Source organism: Globicephala melas, chromosome 1, assembly GCF_963455315.2.
Source record: "Globicephala melas chromosome 1, mGloMel1.2, whole genome shotgun sequence".
Taxonomy (NCBI): domain Eukaryota; kingdom Metazoa; phylum Chordata; class Mammalia; order Artiodactyla; family Delphinidae; genus Globicephala; species Globicephala melas.
Window position 1 is genome coordinate 74,195,598 of NC_083314.1, and position 16,285 is coordinate 74,211,882.

General features: G+C 42.1%; 1 protein-coding gene across 2 annotated transcripts in view; it reads left to right on the forward strand.

The window, feature by feature from the left end:
- LOC115844592 (CD48 antigen-like) overlaps nt 1-11,265 on the forward strand; it is a 31,772-nt gene extending 20,507 nt beyond the window's left edge. For both annotated transcript variants that reach the window (XM_070044108.1, XM_070044107.1), the window contains one exon: nt 9,413-11,265. In XM_070044108.1, the coding sequence (XP_069900209.1) occupies nt 9,413-9,703 (291 nt within the window). In that variant the 3' untranslated portion in view covers nt 9,704-11,265. The remainder of the gene's footprint in view (nt 1-9,412) is intronic.
- Nucleotides 11,266-16,285: the final 5,020 nt, after the last annotated feature.

Sequence of the window (16,285 nt, forward strand, 5' to 3'; positions counted from 1 at the left end):
CAAACACACATGGCCCAGTTTACTAAACATGACTCCCTAGGAGGCGGTACTACCCTCCCAAAGAAGAAGGAAGTAGGACCGAAGCTGCTTCTGCTTTTGCATTCCGGCTCATCTTATCTGGAATTCCTATCACCTGGCTGGTTCCTCACCCCTGCCACATAGCCTCTTCTGTTGAGCCCCGAGGGAATGGCATGTCACATTCTGTTTAAGTTTTAATTACAGTCTCATCCTTTATGCATTTTGTTTTAAATAAATTTATTTATTTTATTTTTGGCTGCATTGGGTCTTCATTGCTGCATGCAGGCTATCTCTAGTTGCGGCGAGCAGGGGCTACTCTTCGTTGTGGTGCGTGGGCTTCTCATCACGGTGGCTTCTCTTGTCATGGAGCACGGGCTCTAGGCATGCAGGCTTCAGCAGTTGTGGCTCGCGGGCTCAGTAGTTGTGGCTCGTGGGCTCTAGAGCACAGACTCAGGAGTTGTGGTGCACGGGCTTAGTTGCTCCATGGCATGTGGGATCTTCCCGGACCAGGGCTCAAACCTGTGTCCCCTGCATTGGCAGACGGATTCTTAACCACTGTACCACCAGGGAAGCCCCCTTTATGCATTTTTAATGGTTACTTAATTTCAGAAAGATATATAAAACCGCCCTCATGTCCTACCTGGCATCTTTTTAGTTTGTGACTTGCCAAATGAACTCGCTTCTCTTAGTCTACAATCTTGGTTTGGGAGCACACAAATCTCTTTTGTTCTGTCAATAAAATATGGCTCTTGCCTATTTTGGAAGTCAAAAGATGAACACGGATTTGCACATTCTCAGCGGGGTTCTGGCCTCTGCCTTGAGCATGGCTGTCTCAGCCCCAAGTGTTGGAGGGTGTGGGAGCAATGATTACAGGAGTGGAAAAAATACTTTGGAATCCTCCAGAGGAGAAGTCACATGAACTGACTCAGGAGTTCCTCCTTACAGTCTAACCACACACAAAACTTGATTAAATGTAATTAAAATGTTTTAATTATGCCACTTAAGTTCAGAAACAAAAGGGAACTCAGTGTTGAAGAGCTGAGTGGAATTTGAAGTTCTGGTGTCCCAGTGGGTTATCAGAACCAGAAATATACCTTAGAGGCCAATGTTACACGTCTGTAAGTGGGGGTGAAGTGTAAGCGTGGCCTTGAGCTTGTAGGGATGCTGCAAAAAGATAAGAGGCTGGGTGAATTAGGGTAAGAAAATGTCTGTCTTCTGTCATGGGAAACCAGCATGGAGGTTGCAACCTGCCCTGTTCCATGAGAGGGATGTGAGAAATTGGAATCCAAGCCTTCATTGTGTGTGGGTGTGGATGTGAATTCTAACTGCATGCTAGAAATCAGAGCCCAGAAGCTATCTTAAAAACAGGTGGCGCTTATAAAGACCCAAGCTGGGGCAAATACTAAACTGATTCATGGGGAGACTTCCACATCAGGGTACATGTGTGGACTAACTGCTCAAAAGGATTAAGGAAGGAATCAAGCCTATAATGCAAAAATAAACACTTTGAAGAAATAACAGACATAAGGGAGTGGGAAAAAGAAGAAATCTTGAGCAAATAAATAGGTAAAAGATATTTGTAAATCTAATGTCATTAAGAGATATTTAAAAAATAAAATTGGCAAGACTCACTGATGGGTTGGCTATGGACTTGAGGTAGAAAAAGATGTCAAGGATGATAGCATGGATGCATCATTGACTATAGGGTGGGAGACACTCAAGGAAGACCAGGCTTAGGTGCTCAATGTTGAACCTATTGAGCGTGAGGTGACTTGAGATACACAAAGGGAACTGTCAGTACAGTTGGGTTTAAAAATTTAGAGCTGAAATGTCTCTAGACCTAAAGTTCAAAAGATTCTAGGGAACCATGCCCTAGGGAATCACATTCACATTGATGGGTAGAGACCCAATATGGAGCTGTGTCATCACGAGGCTAAAATGCCCGAAAACTTTATGTAGAAAAAAAAGATAAAATGAAGTTCAGAGGAGGGAGAGGTCACTTCTGGCTGGTGCAATCAGGAAAGACTTCATGAGGGAGGTGTCTTGTGGACTGCTTCCTCAGGCTGAAGCATCCCAGTCCCTTCAGCTCCCCTCGATATGATCTGAAGGGGTCACCTTCAGCACCTACATCAGTGGGGTCAGCATAGTGCCCATTTGTACCTGAGCTATCCAGGTCAGCCTCCTTCCAAACTCAAGGCTCTTCCTTATGTCTGTTCTTGTCCACATCCCACAACTTCCTGCTGCTTGTCCAGTCCAGGAGACAGTTTTATCAGTACTTTCATCATGCTGCCAGGCAGAGCATGCCCTCAGTAAAAGCTGTACACCCTGACATGGGTCCATGGAGATAGACTGAGAAGAGATGGATGAGATTAGCTGAATGGGAATGGTCCCTCCAAACTAGTCATGACACAAATGGCTCAGCTGGTCCAAGGCCCCGGCGCTCACATATCAGTAACAGGAGGGCACAGAAGTCCACACTTACCCTCTCTGAGCTCCAGCTCCCTCCATTATGTATCCACGGGATCCTGAGTATATTAAGGTCACTACTGTCTCGAGGAAGAGGAATTAAAGCTAGCCTGTCCCAGTTGTATGTGTTGACTGAGGTGGGATGTTCTGTCTGCTGAGGGAATCTTTCTGGCGTGCAGAAGGCAGATTAGGTTACAAGTTCTGTTGCAGCCATGAGTGACTCTTGAGTCATGAGTAGCAGTTGCCCTTTCCAAGAGTCACACCCAGGAAGTGCCCTCTCTCCCACGTAAGTCTGGCCAGCGCCCTCCAAGTGAGAGCTCTTTCTGCCCTCACTGCTCCCCAGCCCTTGGCCCATGGCAGACGTGGGAGAGCAGTAGGCTTGAGGCAGAAGAGGTTCTGGCTGTGGTGGGCAGTGTTACAGCAACCCCACGGAGTCACGTGGGTTAGGAGTCTAGGTCTCTCTTCTAAGGACAAAGAGTAGGGAGGTGAAGCAGCAAAGGTGGTCTGAAGGTGCTCATGAATTTCTTGCAGTCTATGGTGGAGGGTAAGGGTGACAAGGCTATCCCTGAAGGCCAAGGCCTGGGCATGGCGGTGAAAGCTGAGGTCCCCGTGCAGCTGCTCCAGAGCCCTTCCCTACAGCGGGAAAAAGCCAAGTCCTTGGACACCCTCACTGGCAACTCCCTAAGAAGTCACTACTACAGCTATTACCAGAGCTCTGAGAAATCACTTTCTGGTCCATGCAGGGCCACTTCCCCAGGCGTGGCACAACCATGGAGGCTGAGCAGGACCCACTCGTGTGCCCACCACCATAGACCAAGACTTTGTCCCACCTCTCAGCAACTAACTTTTGCCTTTTATCAAGCAGGAGTAAAGTACCTTTCTGATTAGTCTTTCTAAGCCTTGAAGGACCCTGTTGATGCTGCATTTAGCTGCATTTACATGACTCAGGAAGGCTACATACATGAATTTTAGCTGAAGATTTTCTGTCAGAGCTCATACCAAGGAGCAGCCAGAGCTTCCTTTGGGCTAAGAAAGGGCAGGGGGTTTTAACCTTCTCTGTAATAGAGAGTCTGACTCCATTCTTGATGTTTGACTTGCCCCCTCCAACTTTACTAAGGTATAATTGATATTAAAAACTGTACATAATTAATAAATACAAATAGGTGAGTTTGAACATATGTACACACTTGTGTTACCTTCACCACAATCTAGGTAATGTTTATTACCAAACATCACCTCTAAAAGTTTTCTTGTGTCCTTTTAGTGTGTGTGTGTGTGTGTGTGTGTGTGCGTGTGTGTATGCAAGGTAAGAAAGATGAGATCTACCCTCTTAACAAATTTTCAGTACACAATACGTTCTTGTTATCTATAAGCACTCTGTTCTACAGCAGGTCTCTGGAACATACTCATCTTGTGTAAGTCTAACTTTACACCCACTGAATAACAACTCCTCATGTTCTCCTACCCCCAACCCCTGATAACCAACATTCTATTGTCATCTTCTATACTTTGTGACTGTTTTAGGTACCTTATAAGTGAAATCATGCAGTGTTTGTCATTCTGTGACTGGCTTATTTCACTAAGTATAATGTCTTACACGTGCATCCATGTTATCACAAATAGTAGGATTTCATCCTTTTTTAAGGCTGAATAATATTCCAGTGAGTGTATGCATATACCACATTTCCTTTATCCATTTACCTGTTGATGGACCCTTGGGTTGTCTCCATATTTTGGTTATTGTGGAAAATGCTGCAATGAACACAGGAGTGCAGATATCTATTCAAGGTCCTGATACCGATGCTTTTGGATATATACCCAGAAGTGAGATTGCTAAATCATTTGACTCACTCATTCAGGACCTACAGATCCTCACAAAGGAGCTCACAAAGAGGTGGACCATTGCCCCACACACATTACAAGACCCTTCCACTTTGGTTAAGTTTCTAAAAATTATTTGGGGAGTCAAGGGTAGCTCCATCCTTGGCACTATCAAGAAACAACTATTTACCCTTTCAGTACTCATAACATTAAAACAAGCCCAGAATCTTTTAGGCCTTTTGGGGTTCTAGAAGCGATGTATAATGTCTTTACACATTTTACTTAAGCCCATTTCTGCTGTTACTCACAAATCAGCCCACCTTGAATGTGGCCCCTTACAAGAAACTGCTCTAGAGTCTGTCCAAATTGCGATACAACAGGCAATCCTATTCGTGCCCCCAGACTCTCCTTCACTGTAGACACTTTAGCAAACTTCCCTAAGACCTCTAAGAGTCTCTGGACCTCCCATGCAGCCAAAAGTTGCCTACAAATTTCTGATGCAAATTATCCTCCACTGGCCCCGTTCTATACGCCATTAGAGCAACATAGAGCAATTGCTGGTTGCATCCCCAGGCTCTCCTGGAAATAGAGACTCTCACAGGCCCCAGGCCCATAACTCTTCACACTTAGCTATTCATCAGTTCTTATGTCATGTAAACAGCACCTGCATGTTTGGCATGGCTGCCAAAGCCGCTTTTCTAAAATAAAACTCTTTATAAATCTTTGAGCACAGAGTCTGGTCCAAACAATATTCAATAAAGCTATTACTGTTATTATTACTTGACAAAGACCATAGATATAACCGGTGTTCCCAATTCCCCAGCCAGTGCCCTTTCTTCTCCACCAAGCACCCTTCTCAGGGGCTCCTCCCCAGAGACCAGGGGACAGCATCAGATGGAGGGTTCAAATCCAGGGAGCTGTGCATCTGCATATCCTGTTGCACAGGAAGGAGTTGTGGTGCCATCAGAACCTTTATGTTCAACAAGTTACTGACTTCAAGAAGACATTCGTTGTATTGTGTTGAGAGCAGCCAACCTTCCCAGCCACTGTCAGGTACCAGCTACCTGAGCATATGGGTGCAGCTGCGGGGAGAGTGGCAGAGAGAAGATGGGAAGGATATTCTGCATGCTTCTGTAGTTCTTGTGTAGAAAAAAATTAAATATTTAATGTAACATAACTACAAATATAAATATAAATCATATATATATATATATTTCTAAATTGGCTCCCAAGACTTCTCACTCTAATCCCCACAACTGTGAACATGATCAATTTTACTTCTTGATTAGATTATGTAGCTTTAAGGAAGGGAGATGATCAGAAGAGCCTAACCTTATCACATGAGCCCTTCAAAAACAAGAGTTTTCTCCAGAGGGTGGAAAAAGAGGAACAGAGAGCTCAAAAGCATGAGAGGTTCTTCATTTGCTCCAATGGAGGGGTCCCTGGGGAAGGACTTGAGCATGACCTCTAGGAGCTGAACATCATCTCTGGCTAACACGTAGCAAGACCTATAACCACAAGGAGCTGAATTCTTCCAACAGTAAGAATGAGCTTAGAGAAGGACCCAAAGCTCCAGATGAGAATGCTGCCTGCTGAAACATTGATTTCAGCTTTGGGAGAACTTGCCGAGATGTGTCAAACTTCTCACCTACAGAACTGAGAGATAACAAATGTGGGGGGGGGGCTATTTTAATTCACATAGTTTGTGGTAATTTGTTAGGAAACCACTACATGTTTAAGTAAATAACACTTTTTAAAGAAAAAATAACTATTTTCCAAAACAAAAAAATTTGGTGTCATAAACATGCTTTATGAGATATATGATTTATAAGTATTTCTCCAATTTTGTGGCAGCCTGATGGCAGATTTCTGTTCTAAGGTGGAAGCTCATTTCTTCCTTAAATCCTAGATCTGAAGGGGGTCCAGAACCCCACTATAGCTATTTGGGCAGTTTTTTCAGAAAGGCTGAATAACAGAGTGGATTCAGAATTCTGTGTACAGAGCAATTATTCCCCAAAGGTAGGAAAGAAAGGGAGGCACCCTTCCATTTGCCAGCCTTCTGAGAAGATTGCTGCTGGGAAGAGAGTCTTTTGGAAGACAAGGTAGGAATCAGAGTGACTGAGATGAAACATGGTGGGTGCAGTAGTGAAGGATTGTCAGAGTGGATCATATTGTCTCAGCTGCCCACTCTGGCTCAGCTTCCTAGGCCCTGGCAGCTTAAACAGCCTTCCGGATGGTCAGGACCCTGTATCCTGGCTCCACTCCGTTGCCATGCATTCCCAGGGATCCTGAACCACTTACCCTGCAGGAGGCAAATGCAGCCCAGAAGCCGGGAGGCCCAGCAGAGGCCTAAGCCCCTGAGCAGGGGCCTCATGTCTGGCTACCTGCTCAGCTGCAGATGACACAGAGAAGAAAAATGCTATCCAGACAGGCCTGTAAATAAGGAAACTGTGACCACATTTGCTGATCATTGGCTAAGAGGTTAGTTCTGGAGAAATGACCCCGGCAGAGAGCCAGGCTGACAGGCCAAAACAAAACCAAAACTCTTTCCAAAGCATGTCAAGGCTCTTTGTCACTTCTGGTAACAGAGACTTCCTCTGCCTTCCTGAACATTCTGAGCTGTTTGCCCTTCTGTGTCTCTGCGTGCTATTTTCCTGCCAGGAGCACATTCTTCAAACTGTTTCTTACTAGCAAACTTGTGGTGACCTGTCAACTGCCTTCACATTCTTTACTTCTGAAAACTTCTCTGAGTGTTCAGGCCAATGGAGGTTGCTTCTACGCTCACAACTGCAATTTCCTTTTTCTAATAGGGTCGTTTGAGTTTCTCCCTGAAAACTGTCAGCCCCTTGAGGGTTGGAATTGAACTTTATCATCTCTGTGCTCCACTATCTTCTTTGCTGAATCATAATAAGCACTGAGCTCCCAGCACCACAGTAGGCACTCAATAATAATTATAGACTAAATGAACAAACAGCATCACTTTAGGACCCGCCTGGCATCGCGTTGGGCAGTCCCCACTCTGTGTTTTCACACACATCATCCACCCACTCTTTGCCGCTTTCCTGGATCAACAGCTCTGCCCCAAATAGCTTTGCTCGTCGATGCCAGCCTGTGGTCAGGCACAGAAGTCGTGCTTGTATAGCAAGGCTGGGCTAGGCCTTCCTGGATATACTGGTTGTCTCCTCTTCCTACCCTCTTCAGTGACTCAAATTTCCTTTCTCATTTTCAATAAATGTCAACTGTCAGTTGCCTAACTAAGAAGCTGCGGGCAAAGAACAAAGCTCTGAGTGAAAAGTGTCAACTCCCCACATCCCCAATGCAAATATTGGTATTTACCTTGTCCTGGGAACCAGTATTCAAGGCCTTATAGCCTGCAGGTTTGACTTCACTCCCACACACTCAAGAAAGTCAGGTCACTGCATACAAAACCATATTACGGATGTGAAACATGAGTCCTAGAGGGATTATGTGACCTATAAAAGGTCACGCAGCTAATTAAGGGACAGAGTCTGGACTCATGAAATGAACTCAGGAATTATCCCCCAACATCACAGCCCCTCTCCCAACCCACTGTGTGGCCTCAAGCAAGTCACCTGCAGTCCGGTCTCTTCTCTACCCAAAACTGCTCTGAAGCACCCCAGGCAAGAGAATATCCAGCATTGGCTTCATTTCCCCTCTGCTCCACATAGTAATGAGGAAATAACTTGCAAAGGCAATCTGTGCAGCCTGTGGTCAGACACTTCTTCTTACGGGGAGTCAAAACCTAAGCAGTTCATCCCCTGGTCTCCTGCATGGTAACGGAGAGCAAGTCCCATCTGCCACCACTCCCTCTCATGTCCCTATACCTCTCCTGAAAGGACTCCTTCTTTGGGAATTATTTGATTATGAAAATGATTTCCGTGCGGGAAAGTGAGGAAGAGGGGCCTGGAGAGGGGAACCAGTAATGCAGCTGGAGGCCAGGGACATTGGGAAGGAGTCAGCCAATACACGTTCAAGGCCGACTTATTATATGCCAAGGACTTTTTAAAGAAGTCTCATCTTAATGTCCCATCCATCCTGTGTGAAGGCATAACATATAAACAAGCACATGTGTACCAACCACAGAACCTTTGGTAAGAGTTTGCTACACACAATGGTCTTATGCCGATAATATTTGTGGAATTAAAGGAAAGCAGACTTTGATCTGCAGCAGCAGATCATGCATGTGTGTAGGGAGTGGGGTGAGTGGGGGCAGGTGCCATATAGGAGAGAAATATAGAGTTCAGTGAGATGGGGAGTTCAGGAAGAACAAGAGATCTGAGCTGTAAGCCCCTGGGAATTCACAGAAATTGTAGGGGAGTCTCTGGATCTCTATAGCACTTGGGATGCAATGATACCTATTTTATTTGACCATTTCCCCTACCCCCCACCCCCATCTCTGGCCACCTCCAATCTTTTTTCTCTTTCTACGAGTTTTTTTTTTTTTTTTAGATTCCACATATGAGTGAAATCCTACAATATTTGTCTTTGTCTGACTTATTTCGCTTAGTATAAGCCCTCATGTTTCATCCATATTGTTCCAAATGACAGGATTTCCTCCTTTTTTTATGGCTGCATATATTTCATTGTGATATAAATATATATCACATCTTTATCCATTCATCTGTCAATGGACACTTAGGTTGTTTCCACATCTTGGCTATTGTAAGTAATGCTGCAGTAAGGATGGGGGTGCAGATATCTCTTTGAAATGATTATTTCATTTCCTTAGGATATATACCCAGAAGTGGACTTGATGAATAATATGGTAGTTTTATTTTTAATTTTTGGAGAAACCTCTTTTCTGTTTTTCATAGTGGCTGCACCAATTTACATTCCCACCAACAGTGCACAAAGGTTATCTTTTCTCCACATCTACACCAGCACTTATCTCTTGTCTTTTGATAACAGCCATTCCAACAAGTGTGAGGTGATATCTCATTCTGGTTTTGATTTGAATTTCCCTGATGATTAGTGATTTGAGCAACTTTTCATGTACCTATTAGTCATTTGAATATCTTCTTTGGAAAAATATCTATTCAGGTCCTTTGCACATTTTTTTTTTTTTTTTTTTTTTTTTTTTTTGCAGTACGCGGGTCTCTCACTCTTGTGGCCTCTCCCGTTGTGGAGCAACAGGCTCCGGACGCGCAGGCTCAGCGGCCATGGCTCACCGGCCCAGCGGCTCCGCAGCATGTGGAATCTTCCCGGACCGGGGCACGAACCCGAGTCCCCTGCATCGGCAGGTGGACTCTCAACCACTGCGCCACCAGGGAAGCCCCCTTTGCACATTTTCAAATTGTATTATTTGTGTATTTTTGCTATTGAGTTGTATGAGTTCCTTGTATATATTTTGGATATTAACCCCTTATCTGATATATGATTTGCAAATATTCTCTCCCATTCCATAGTTTGCCTATTCATTTTATTGATCATTTCTTTTGCTGAGCAGAAGCTTTTTAGTTTAATGTCACAGTCAGTATGTCTTATGTTATATAATAAGGGGATACGAGATGGAAGAAAACAAAGATATTGGAGATATTATATATGTAATATAAATATATACACACACACACACTACACACACATACACACAACACACACAAATGCACTCATAACAAAATGAGAAAAAAATACTCTTGACAATTACAGTCTTTGCTTCTCATTTCTGTAACTGGTATATGGTCATAGCTGGTATTTATAACTACTTCCTTCAATAACCCATTTTGTTTTTCCTTTGCTTACAGCATGGTAGTTTGGTGGCCCATTGTTAAGTGTCCGTCTTTACCAAGGCCTAGTAGTGGGTCAAATGCTGTTTCTCAGAAGGAGAGTAATTATCCCCAATGACAGGGCTGTGCTCCAAAATCCTAAGAACCTTCACTGTGATTCACATATAGGGAGCTTCCAAGTCTCCAGTCAGCATCACTATTTGCCACTAACACTTCAGGCACCACTGGATCTGTTGGATCACATGATTCAAGCAGCAAAGAAGCTTGTGCAGCAGCCTGGACCTATCGCACAGCCTTCCCTTGCTCTGGGCCCTACTCAAAACTCATAGCTTTTTGGGTCATCTGGTAAATGGGCTAGAGTAACATACCCAGATCAGGAACATGCTATTTCGAAAATCCAAAGAGACCCCCCCCCCCAGGCATTATGCCTAGGTTTTTTGGGTTTTTGGCTTTGGTTGTAGGAGGCAGCAGATGCAGCAACATATCATCCACCTTAGAAAGGATATTTCACCATGCCCCACACCATCAAACCCCTAGAGATTTCACTGAGGTAGAAGGTCCCTGAATTTTTGTTGGATTTATTTCCCACCCTCTAACATACATATGTCTTAACCAGTAAGTCTAGAATAGTTGCAACTACTCGCTCAGTAGGTCCAATCAGCACAATGTCATCAATATAATGAATCAACGTGGTATCTTGTAGACAGAAAAAGTGACCAAGGTCCCTGCAAATTAAGTTATGGCATACAGGTGAGAGTTGGCATACCCCTCAAATAGGACAATGAAAGTGTATTACTGGTCTTGCCAGCTGAAAGAAAACTGCTTCCAGTGATCTTTCTTAAAAGGGATGGAGAAACAAGGATTTGCCAGATCACTAGCAGGGGATGAGTTAATCTGCTCAAGCAATGAAACCACATCTGGTACACCAGCTGCAGTTCGAGTCACCACCTGGCTAAGCTTACTGTCCACTGTAAGCAAGCCTAACTCTGAGAATCCACTGTCATTCTCCAAGACCCATCTGTCTTCTGCACATGTCAAATAGGTGAGTTGACTGGGAATGGGAATCACCACCCCGGCATCTTTCAAGTTCTTGGCACTGATCTATGTAGTTCCTCTGTGAAAGCAGAATTACTCATGGTTTACTATTTTTTTAGGTAGAAGTGGTTCTAGTGGCTTTCACTTTGCCTTTCCTATCAGAATAGCTCTCACTTCACAAGTCAGGAAACCAATGCGGGGATTCTGCCAGTTTCTGAGTATGTCTATTCCAATTATACATTCCTATTATAAATGTATATATTTATTTACTTACCTACTTAAAGCAAAGTAAATATATATATTTACTTTAAGGAATTGGCTCCTGTGATTGTGGAAGATGGGTGCATCCAAAAGCTCATGGGGTAGGCCAGAGGTCTGAAGACTCAGGGAAGACTTGCAGCTTGAGTCCAAAAGCAGTCTGTTGGAAGAATTTCTTCTTGCTGAGGGGAAGTCAGTCCTTGTTCTAGTAAGACTTTCAACTGAGTAGAAGAGGCCCATCCACATTATAAAGGGTAATAAGCTTTACTCAAACTCCACAGATTTAAATGTTAATCTTATCAAAAAAATACCTTCACAGAGACATCAGGAATAATGTTTGACCAAATAGTTGGGTGCCATGGCCCAGCCAATTTGACATATAAAATTAACCATCACCATCAGTATGGAAATAGAAGATGTGAGCAATACTCTAAACAGAAGCACATAGACTACTTTACCCAACAAGAACAGGATATGCTTATTCCCAAGTGTGCATGGACCATTCTCCAGGACCTTGTATTAGGCCACAAAATAAGTCTCAATAAATTTAAGTAGCATAAAATCATATGAAGCATCTTCTCTGACCACCATTGGATGAAGCTAGAAATCAATAACAGAAGGAAAACTAGAAACTTCACCAATTTGTGGAATTTAAATAACACACAATAAAACAACCTGTGGGTCAGAGGTGAACTCACAGGGAAATCAGAAAAGAATATGAGAGGCTTTCAGCCTAAGATGGCTGTGTAGGAAGACCCTGAACTCACCTCCTCTCATAGACACATTGAATCTACACACATATAGAACAACTCCTCCTAAAGAACTAAGGGCTGCTTGAACAGCTTCTGTACAACAAATGATAGAGGGACCACCTAACAGTGGGTAGGAAATATGAAGACGTGTTGCAGACAGGAACCCCACCCATGATGTGGCAAACTGCAGTAGGGAGGGATATCACTGAGGATTCCATGCACAGACTAGCCCAACCTGGGGGGCACAATGATAAAACAGTGGTTTAAAAGTCACCTAGACTATACATTAAGGAAATCCATTTACTAACTGTAGCAAATCTTCCAAATGAGTGGGTCACTGCTGTAATTTTCTCCAGAGTTGGAGGCACGAGAGAGTGCCATTTTTGCATTTCCCTTCCCCTTGATAGCACAGGTGGGAACATGGTCTAGGCACTCTAGCTGGCCTGCCAAGGCCACCCCAGCACACCCCAGACACTTGGCCCCCACCATGTACAACTTCCCCCAAAGTTGGCCCAGCACCATGTACTCTGGGTTCCCCCATCTGTGTCTGCCGCAACATCAGCCATCCTTCCAAGGTGGCCCCAGTGTAGTATGCCCCAAGACCATCCCCTCCCCTCAGGCCTTCACCTGTTCCAGCTCTAGCAGTTCCACTGGGATGGCCCCAGCTCAGTGCACCCTGGGATCTCTGGCCTGTGCTCACTCCTGTTACAGCCATCCTGGTGTGGTACACTCTGGGACCCCACCCCCTGATCCATGCCTGCTCCAATTCCAGCCATCCTGCAAGGACAGTACTGGCATGGCACACCTCAAGAACCACCCAGCCTGTGCCCCCTCCAGCCCCAGTCATCCTGCCAGGACAACCCCAATGTGGTACAACCCAGGATATTCCTGCTGGTACCCACTCCAGCTCCAGGCAGCCTGCCAAAGCCTCCAAGCACACACAGTCTACACATGCGACATGCCTTCAAGACCGTCACATGGGACAGTCTACACATGGGACATGTGTACTGTACATGTAGACTACACAGTCTACACATGGGACATGCCTTCAAGACCAGGATAGGTAGCTGCTTGGCCTAATTCATAGACACAAACACAGAAGTCATACTATGTGAAGAGAAAGAAAAATATGTTTTAAATGAAAAAACAAGATAAAACCCCAGGGGAAAAGCCCTAATACAATAGCGATGAGTAATTTACCTAATGAAGAGTTTCAAAATAATGGTTGTAAAGAGGCTAACTGAACTTAGTAGAAGAATGTAGGAACACAGTAGAACTTCACAGAGAGTTAGAAAACATAAGAAAAAAACAATCAGAGCTGAAGAATGCAATAACTGAAATGAAAAATACACTAGAGGGAATCAACAACAGATTAGATGATACAGAAGAATGGATGAGTGATCTGGAAGACAGAGTAGTAGGAATGACCTAATCAAACAGCAAGAAAAAAAAATAATTTTTAAAAATGAAGATAGTTTAAGGGACTTCTGGGATAATATCAAGTATACTAACATTTGTATTACAGGGGTTCCAGAAGGAGAAGAGAGAGAGAAAGGGACAGAAAAATTCTTTGAAGAAATAACGGCTAAAAACTTCCCTAACCTGGGGAAGGAAACACATATCCAGGTCTAGGAATCACAGTGAATTTCAAACAAGATGAACTCAAAGAGATCCACAGCAAGACATATCATAATTAAAATGAAAAATGTGAAAGATAAAGAAAGAATTTTAAAGGCTGTAAGAGAAAAACAACTAGTCGCATACAAGTGGACACCCCCCCGTAAGACAATCAGATGATTTTCAGTAGAAACTTTGTAGGCCAGAAGGGAGTGGAATGATATATTTAAAGTGCTGAAAGGAAAACAACAACAACTTGCAACCAGGAATACTTTGCTTGGCAAGGTTATCAATCAGAATTGAAGGAGAGATAAACAGTTTCTCAGACAAGCAAAAACTAAAGGAGTTTGTCACCACTAAACTGGCCTTAAAGAAATGTTAAAGGGTCTTCTTTAAGCAGAAAAGAAAAGGCCATAACTAGAAATAAGAAAATATATAAAAGAAGAAAATCTCACTGGTAAAGGCAAATATGTAGTAAAGACAGCAGATCAGCCACTTAAAAACTCGTATGAAAGTTAAAAGACAAAAGTACTAAAATCAACTGTAACTTCAAGAAGTATTTAATATGTTTACACAAAATTAAAACACGTAAAATATGCCATCAAAGACATAAAATGTGGAGGAAGAAGAGGAAAAATGTAGTGTTTTTAGAATGCATCTGAACTTAAGTGACTATCAGCTTTAAATAAACTGATATATATATATATATATGTATGTATGTATGAACTTTATTGTAACCACAAACCAAAACCTACAGAAGATACAAAAAAATAAAGAGAAAGAAGCCCAAACATAACACTAAAAAAAAATCATCAAACCAGAAGGGAAGAACCAAGAGAAGAAAGGAACAGAGAAGACCAGCTAAACAACCAGAAAACAAGTAACAAAATGTCAATAATTATATACTTATCAATAATCATTTTTAATGTAAATGGACTAAATGCACCAATCAAAAGACATAGGGTGGCTGAATGGATTAAAGAAAAGACAGCAACAACAGAAAAACAAGACCTATCTATATGCTGCCTACAAGAGACAAATGAAAATGAAAAGAAAGCTGGGTTAGCAATACTTGTATCAGACAAAATAGACGTTTAAAAAAAGACTGTAGCAAAAGATAAAGGAAGGCATTCCTCTAAGATCAGAAACAAGACAAGGATACTCAATCTAGCCACTTTTATTCAACATAGGATTTGAAGTCCTAGCCATGACAATTATAAAAGGAAATTTAAAAATCCAAATTGGAAGGAAATAAATAAAATGTCATTATTTGTAGATTACATGATACTATATATAAGAAACCCTAAAGACTACACCAAAAAATATTAGAACTAATAAATGAATTCAGTAAAACTGCAGTATAAAAAGTTCATATACAGACATCTATTGCATTTCTATACACTAATAACAAACTATCAGAAAGAGAAATTAGAAAGCAATTCCATTTGAAATTACATCAAAAAGAATAAAATACCTAAGAATAAATTTAACCAAGGAAGGAAAAGACCTATACACTGAAAACTATAGGACACTTATGAAATAAATTGACAATGAACAAATAAATGGAAAGAGAATTCTGTTCTCATGGATTGCAAGAATCAATATTGTTAAAATGTCCATACTACCCAAAACAATCTACAGATTCATTGCAAGCTCAACTGAAATTCCAATGATAATTTTCAAAGAAATAGAACAAATAATCCTAAAATTTTTATGGAATCACACACATGCACACACACACACAAAACAGATATCCAAAGGCAATTTTGAGAAAGAAGAACAAAGCTGGGGACATCACATTCTCTGATTTCAAACAATACTACCATGCTATAGCAATCAAAACAATATGGTACTGGCATAAAAACAGACACATAGATCAATGGAACAGAATAGAGCCCAGAAATAAACTCCCATTCATAAAGTCAATTAATCTACAACATAAGAGGCAAGAATATACAATGTGGAAAGAGAGTCTCTTCAGTAAATGATTCTGAAAAAACTGGACAGCTGCATGCAAAAGAATGAAACTAGACCACTTCCTTATACCATCTACAAAAATAAACTCAAAATGGGTAAAACAGTTAAACATAAGACCTGAAACCATGAAATTCCTAGAAGAAAACATAGGCAGTATGCTCTTTAACATTATTCTTAGCAATATTTTTTGTATCTATCTCCTCAGGCAATAGCAATAAAATAAAAAATAAACAAATGGTACTACATGAAACTAAACAGCTTCTGCACAGTGAAGAAAACTGTCAACAAAGTGAAAAGGCAACCTCCTGAATGAGAAAAGATATTTGCAAATGACGTATTTGATAAGGGATTAATATCCAAAATTTGTAAAGAACTCATACATGTCAATATCAAATAAAAAACCCAAACAATGCAGTCAAAAAATGGGAAGGACCCGAACAGAAATTTTTCTGAAGAAGACATATAGAAGGCCAACAGACACATGAGAAGATTTTCAAGTCACTAATCATTAGGGAAAACTAAATCAAAACCCATATGAAATATTGCCTCATTCCTGCCAGAATGACTATTATCAGAAGACAAATAACAAGTGTTGGC